Below are 7,981 nucleotides of genomic sequence, written 5' to 3' on the forward strand. Positions count from 1 at the left end.
AAGTTTCCATCGGACCTTCAACTCAAAAGAAGTGTAATCAAAGCAGAATTGAAAGAATAACAACAAAGCAAATAAAGCAACACATAGTAGTAAAAATTGAAGAATAAGATCAACCTTCAATATTGTCCATGTCGGAAGTGCAGAATGTGATATTCCAGATCATCGTCTAAGCATCAGTCTACAAATTCAACCATCCTACCCTCACTTTCTACATCACAAGATAATCAGAGCCAAGCTAACCATATAGTAATGACAAGTAAAAGAGTTTACCCCCCGGCATTACAATGTAAATTTCTCCTTGCATAGTCAACATTCTGTAACAATGCACTCTATTAGGAACATTAACAGAAACAATTTCATTCAAATTTCTTACCGTGCTCAAGTACGTGTTATCAGAGAGAAGAAAATATTCAACTTCACAAAATTCAGTGCCCCTAAATATCTCAATATTTTACATAATCCGTTCAAAGGACCACTAAAATTAACCCAACAAAAACCAGACTTAATTGTATAAACAGATACTATCTGATCAAGGAACTTCCTTTTCCAAGTACAATATTCAAGAACATCTGTTCAGAATGATGAAAATTTTCTGAATCATCATATTTGAACCATTGAACATACCCGCGGTATCAGTAAGTTGGTTCTCAACTCAAGGTCTAGGAGTATTGCTCCATTTCTTCAACCTGATGGAAACTTGCTGTCGTATAGGTGACTACAACATCACAAATCAGTGTTCCGCGAAAATGATGGTAGTGGCATGGCCTCCTGCGGACGAAGGATGACAAGCACACCAAACATTCCCAGCATAGGTAGTACAAGAATCCATTTCAATAGCTTATAATAATGCATATGGAATGTTAGAGAGAAATCATCTGAGAAATATAGCCCGTTCTTGTCAACCATCTCCAACAAAACAGTCCCAGCAGTCCTTACACTAACAGTTGGGAGCATAATCCGATGTTTTCCAGGACGATCGAATATCTTATTTTGCTTAATAGTTCGTTCCCCTAGGTAATTACCAGGAACTAACAAGCTCACCTGTGTCGCAACGGAGAAGAAACAACTGAGGAGATTTTATTAGCATGCAGGATGGATCAAGTACGTGAAAGCTATTTACCGTGACATTATAAGGAGCTTGAGACCCAGATGGGTATCTGTATTTGTCAACAATCTCTATTTCAACCCAGAAGCTCTTGCCCTCTTCATCACGGAAAGCTCTTGAAGATGGAGTTGCATAGATACCCTCACGGTCATGACAGTAAGCAGCATTGTTTCTCCCTTGATTAGGAGATCTCCAAGCCTGAGTGCATAACATGCAGGTATCAATATTAAAGAACACGAACAATTAAGCTGAAACAAATAGACCAAAATTTTCACTTACCTTGAGGGGATGATGTGGTGAAGGCGTGGAGAAACAGAAGACATTGCCATTCATGGTTGTTACAATAAGATCAAGATCATTGCCACCATCAACATTATCAGCCAAGACCATGCTGTATCTGAGGCAAGCAAAAAACGTATAGCTGATCAAAGATCAGTCTACAAAAGAAAAAAAAAAAGGAGAGAGAATGAATGGTCGTCTTACGAAGTTTCACCAATATCTACAACATCAGCACATGATGTTGGTCCGTCTATGAGATACAAATAACCATCAAATGACATTGCGACAATTGTAAGCCCCTTTTTCTTTTCCCCACGTTTGCTCAAGTCAACAAGAAGTGCTCGATTCATCACCCTACCATGAGTCCTATAAGGATATGGACGTACAAATGAGCCATCCTTACCATTCAGAACATATATATTACCAGAAAGTGTTGGGACGACGACATCTGTACGGCCATCCCCATCCACATCGCCAATGACCGGTCCCTGAGGAACAAGACTCTTGAGATGCTTTTCCCAAATTTCTGTGCCTTGTGCGGTCCAAGCAGCAACATTTCCATGTGAATCTGTTGTAACCAGTTCAATCTTTCCATCGTCATTGATATCAGCTGCAACTACTGCTCCTTGGATTTCAGCCATTTCGAGAGGGAACTTTTCCCTCACTTTGCCTGATGTTAGGTCATTAGTCTTCAAAAGGTACGACAATAAGAAAAAACATATGAAGCAGCACAGACAAGAATTAGGAGGACGACATATTTAGTAGGTGTTTGGCCATGAAAATCAAAAAAATTTGGAGTTGAAGTTGGAGTTTGGAGTTGTGTTTGGCCATGCATATAAATTGGAGTTGTTTTTGAGTTTTTGTGAGAGTAGTTGTATTTGGAATTTTTATGGCCAAACACTATAATTTTCACAGAAGTGAAATAATTTTCCGGGAAAAAATAAGAAATTCTCATCGCCAAACACCCCCTTAATAAATGAGAAATGAACGGACAACAATTTGAATCTAACTGCCACTTAGGGAACATGTATGACTGTCCATCGGCGTAGGTCAAAAGTATTGGTAAAGCTCAGCAAATTCTAATATTTAATCTGGGTTAATTACAAGCTTAATGGATGATAATAAACCCCAACGTGTGCACAGACACACAAGAGAATCGTAAAGAATTTGGAACGTGTTAACGCGTGTATGATCTGGTTTGGGATTTGGTTGGAGTGGTAGGAAGGATATCAGGGCCAATAGAGAAGTTTGAAAAGGACGGATTGTGCCATTTCTTTATGAAGATGAGTCAGGTGGTGCCATTAAATAAATACGTTTTTTTTTAACTTGGTAACTTTGTGTCACACAGTACATGAGTTGTGCTGAAACCTTACATATAATAGTACTCCCAAATCCACTGCTCTATATCTAAATTGAATCTAGAACATCAATTATAGAGACAGCATCATTAGAGATCATTGATTACACCAAAAACATAAAAGCAAAATGCAGCTGAGTTTAACCTTCTGCACACTATTCTCTATGTTCTCAAAACATCTAGAATTCCTTCTTTCCATATAGCAGCAGGGATAACTCTCTATCTACCTCTGTCCTTTGCATGTACACCTGCTTCCTCCCAGCACATTAAAGTCTCAGACACTTTCCTAGGCATTGTCCAGGAAATGCCTTTAAGACTTGAGAAAATTCTCCAAAGTTTTGAGTTTACTTACAATTTAGAAATAGATGGTTAACAGTGTCCAAAGTTTCTGCACAGAGGAAACATCTATAGCGTAAGGTTATCCCTTTCTTCATGGCATTATCCTGTGTGGTGCCATTAAATACGTTTATTAAAGGATGTTTATGTTTAAGTTGCACATGTTGTCACCATGCATGGATTATGTTGAGTATGCCATAGGTTGGTTCGCCCGATGGAGGTTCAAGGCATTGGGTTCCAGTCACGTTCCTCCAGATTTGGTGGGGGGACAGTATCATGCTTGCGCGTTTAACTGATATTTGGTATATCTATGACTACGATTGATGCCAGACCTCATAGGCTTAATCAAAGAGGAACCAGGAAACAGCATTCTTTAGATGATACAGATATTATAATTACCATGACAGAACAGGGTGTTGAATCAATGGTGGGTCTCTCATGATGAAAATAATTAAGATCACAACAAAAGAATAGTTACAGCACTGAAGTGGATAATAGAAGCTGAAAATTACTTCTGAATGTGGGAACACACTGGGTTTGTTGTTGTTGTTGTTGTTGTATGTTTTGATTTGGAAATGAATGGATTGAATAATGGATACATAGGATTCATATTGCTGAATCCAATAATAGGAATGAGGTGAAGTGGTCAATTGATTGATTGATCGACTTAAACCTGACATCAGCAACACAATAAATTTAAAAATAAGACTGAAAGACCTTAACTGAGGATTACCAGTGTGATCCAACACATAAAACATGCCATAGGAGGTCCCAACTAGAATGTCCATATTTCCATCGCCATCCAAATCGATTACCGTAGGAGAAGAGTATATATAGGCACGGAAGTTCCCGTCATCAGTACTTAAGTCCAGCTGTGCAGTCCATTTAACTTGCTTGGTATCTAGATTGAAAACAACAATACCACCTGCAACATATTTTCCTATGTCAATGTCTTCAAGTTCCTTCCTATGCTCCTCATTGTTGTAGTACCTGTGAATTCATGATCCATCAGCTTTTTCAATTTTTTGGGTGCAGAGTTGACTTCCAAAAGTTTTCATCAGCTGTCTATTTCTAGAAGAGACCTTTCTATTAGGACTTCTTTTTGGAGAAGGTAAAAGAGACCTTAAATGGAGGAAATAAAGGGGCTCTATTTGACAAAGAAAAAAGGAGGAGATTTCAATCATTCTAAAAATATTATATATGTTTCATACTGTAATGCGCATCAAGAAGATCAAAGCTTCAAAGCTAAGATCCTGTCAAAAAGATGTAGCTGAGATAAATAGCATTTAATTAAAAGATCTTGACTTGAGCAATTGCAACTCCCACATTTATTTGGCAGGAGTCTTATGAGGATTGAAATGTATACCACAGCCTATTAACATAACCAAGCTGAAGTTTTAGCTCCACAATCCCACATACCCAAGTACACATCCTTTTTCTGTAGAAACTCACTTCAAGACTACATAATTCAGTCAACATCCATTTATTAGCAGCAACAAATGTCTTAAATAGCGGATATACCATACAAGAGGAGGCTTGTTGTTTCTCCCCAAAAAGAATGTTCTGCAAGACTTAAAAAGCATATACACTATGATGAAAATTCAACAGCTTCAAAATTTAAGGAGCAAATAAATAAATCAGCAGAATTCAGTCAGAGACTAAGAAACAACTAAAACCAAATAGCACCATAGTGAGAGAGCTTACTCATGGTCAAAGAAATATGATACTGCAACAATCATCTCCGACACCCCGTCGCTGTCAATGTCAGCAATGATCTGATAGAAGCAAGGACATCCAAAATTTACTGCTTCATATTTTACGACTATGAAGTATCAACCAAATAAGCTGTTCTTTCCAAGAGACTTACAGGAGTACATAAAACATGAGCATCAATATGAACATAATTCTCCAATTTCTCATGTTCTGGTTCCTCAAAATTTTCAGCATCCCATATTTCATCATCGTCAAGGTAATCATCATAGTCGTAATCATAATTATCAGGCAGATCCTCAAAATTATCCCGGAATAAATCAAACGATGAATCAGCATCCGCTTCCAGACCTTCTTCATTTTCCACAGTTGCAGCTTTAACATCTTTGGACCCAGAACCATTTTCCTCCGATTTTCTCAAGACATTGTCTTCAAGAAGCCTTCTCTCTTTACTTGTTCCATTCTCCGAAACACTCATTTTCTCATTATCTGAATTCTGAGTAATATTGTTCAAGTTAGTCATTTTAACTTCTGCACCAGCTAGACTATCATTTTTCCCCTTTTGGTCCTCTACATTAGATGAATTTGATGTGTTAGGTGAAACTTCTGATGGCAAAGATATTGAGGCATTAGATGCGTCATGGTTGACTTCTTTTTGAATAGAATGGTTTTCAGTGTTAACTTCAGATCCAATAGATTTTGAATGGTTGCCTCCATGAGTGGATGCATTGTGACCTAAAAGAATTTTTTTGAATTAAAGATATATTTTAATTGTTGAAACATCTAGCATTCCACATCTAAAAGAAAGAGGTTATCCTCAGAATGTAACATCACCAAATAACAAAAACAAATAATAAATTCAGAGTATCTCTCTTGACATGTTGAGGTAATTATCTAGGAAAATTAGTCTTACTGCAGTCGCAAGTCAAAACAAGCACAAGGGTCGGAGTCCACTTGAAAATCAGTTGAATGCTAGAAAGCAAAAAGAAGGTAGAATTGGCCAATAGGTGAAAAAAGTTGAGTGGCAACATAGGATGTGCACCAATGCTGAGAAAAATATAGACCAAGGTATCAAATCAACAGAAATACTAAAGTTATTATTGATGATAAGCTAGTACAAAAAACTCAACTAACCATGGAATTTGAGGAGGTAACAAAAACAGAGGAGATATTATGAAGGCAAAGTTCAAGAGCATAGTGGCTGAAGAATGGAAATAAAACACCAAATTCTTCCACAGAATGGCTAATGCTCGCAAGAGATATAATTCTATTGATACTCTGGAAGTGGAAGGCCACAACATCACTGAGCAATGCAATTAAGAATGCTGTCAAGAATTATCATCAGACCTTATCCAAAGAAAATGAAAAATGGAGACCTGAATATATTATTCAAGATGCAGCAGTTATCAATTTGGGAAAAGGGCTAAATTTACCCCTCTATTTGAAAAATTGGCTAATTATACCCTTCGTCATGCTTTGGAGTCAAATTTACCCTCCTTGTTATACTTTGGGGCCAAATTTACCCTCGTTGTTAAGAAACTTTTCACCTATACCCTTCCTTTAGTAGAAAAATCCAAATCAACGTTAAATGCCCAATTTTTTAAAAATAAAACAAACCCTATCTTACCCGCCCCACCCGACCCGACCCACAAAAAAGATACAAACAAATATACCCCTCTGTTCTGTTGGTATGCATTTGACTGCTAAGTGCATATCAAATTTTGAAATATCCAGTGGGACTAATTTGTTGTATTTGACCGCTAGTACCATTTTTTTTGAGTTTTGCACTGATGCTGATCCATGAACTGAGGGAGGGGTATATCTGTTTGTATCTGCACTGATGCAAATCCATTTTTCATGAGCTATACACTGATAAATATCCAGTGAACTGGGAAATTTGAACAACAGAACTGAGGGGGACTATAATGTTTGTATCTTTTTTGTGGGTCGGAGCGTGTTAGATTAGGATGTGTTTTATTTTTAAAAAAGTGGAGCATTTAACATTGATTTGAATTTTTCTATTGATTTGAGTTTTTCAACGAGGGTAAATTTGGCCCCGGAGTATAACAGGGAGGGTAAATTTGACTTCAAAATATGACGAAGGGTATATTTAGCCAATAAAGTAGAGGGGTAATTTGGCCCTTTCCCTTATTAATTCCGAAGATCAAATATAGATGCAATGGAGTTTTCAGGAAGAAGAGATATTGGAGAGGATCAATTCATGTGCCATTGATAAGCCACCTAGGCCTGATGGCTTTCCAAAGAGCTTCTATATGATTTTTATGATTTTATGGGACTTGGTTAAGGAAGATATTATGAGTACTATGCAATATTTTTATGAACACCAGGTTTATGAAAGGAGTACGGATGCGAGTTATGTAGCCCTTATCCCTAAAAGGCAAGAGCAGTTGAAATGGGAGATCTCAGGGACTCGGGCCTATTAGCTTAATTATTGAAGTGTACAAGATAATTGCAAAAGTGCTAATGGAAAGGATGACGAGGGTGGTAGACAGTCTGGTAAACAAACATCAAATGACATTTGTCAAAGGGAGACAGATCATGGATGCAGATCTAATAGCAAGTGAGTGAGTAGACACAAGAATCAGAGGTGAAGAGGCTGGCTAAACTGGACTGAAAAAGCATATGACCATGTTAACTGGATTATCTTCTGAACATCCTGAAGCAACTGGGATTCGGGGATAGATGGTTAAAATGGATAGGTTTCTATTAATATTGTTTACTATACTAGTTAATGAAGAACCTGTTGGTTTTTTCCCTTCTGAAAGGAGACCTATGCAATATGATCCTTTATCTCCTTTTCTATTTATAGTAAGCCATAATAGGTATAAGTAGTATGGCGAGAACAGATCTTCATAATAACTGGCTAAGAGTTTCTGGTTAGGTGGTGGAGGGGTGGGGTGGGGAGGCCTAGAAATTTGCCACTTGCTACATGCATATGACAAAATAATATTTTGTGAAGCTGAAATGGAGCAAATCAGATACATCAGAGTTATGTTGTTATAGTCTTTGAAGCTGTTTCAGGATTGAAGGTAAACCAGAGGAAAAACAGCCTATTCCCCATTAAAGAATAGACAATATACAGGCATTGGCTAGCATTTTAGGGTGCAAAGTGGATAAATTACCTACAATTTACTTAGGTATGTCTCTAAGCAGTAGACATAAGCTAAGTTGCT

The 7,981-nt window shown here is 37.4% G+C and overlaps 1 protein-coding gene across 2 annotated transcripts in view; it reads right to left on the reverse strand.

Annotated features, from left to right (window-relative positions):
• Positions 1 to 332: 332 nt before the first annotated feature.
• LOC107852911 (protein DEFECTIVE IN EXINE FORMATION 1) overlaps positions 333 to 7,981 on the reverse strand; it is a 32,906-nt gene continuing 25,257 nt past the window's right edge. For both annotated transcript variants that reach the window (XM_016697943.2, XM_016697944.2), the window contains exons 6-12: positions 4,945 to 5,522; positions 4,782 to 4,852; positions 3,811 to 4,067; positions 1,589 to 2,054; positions 1,385 to 1,502; positions 1,121 to 1,303; positions 333 to 1,041 (exon numbers count right to left, since the gene is read on the reverse strand). In XM_016697943.2, the coding sequence (XP_016553429.1) occupies positions 724 to 1,041; positions 1,121 to 1,303; positions 1,385 to 1,502; positions 1,589 to 2,054; positions 3,811 to 4,067; positions 4,782 to 4,852; positions 4,945 to 5,522 (1,991 nt within the window). In that variant the 3' untranslated portion in view covers positions 333 to 723. The remainder of the gene's footprint in view (positions 1,042 to 1,120; positions 1,304 to 1,384; positions 1,503 to 1,588; positions 2,055 to 3,810; positions 4,068 to 4,781; positions 4,853 to 4,944; positions 5,523 to 7,981) is intronic.

The sequence above is a fragment of the Capsicum annuum genome, chromosome 10 (genome assembly GCF_002878395.1).
Source record: "Capsicum annuum cultivar UCD-10X-F1 chromosome 10, UCD10Xv1.1, whole genome shotgun sequence".
NCBI classification, from domain to species: Eukaryota; Viridiplantae; Streptophyta; class Magnoliopsida; order Solanales; family Solanaceae; genus Capsicum; species Capsicum annuum.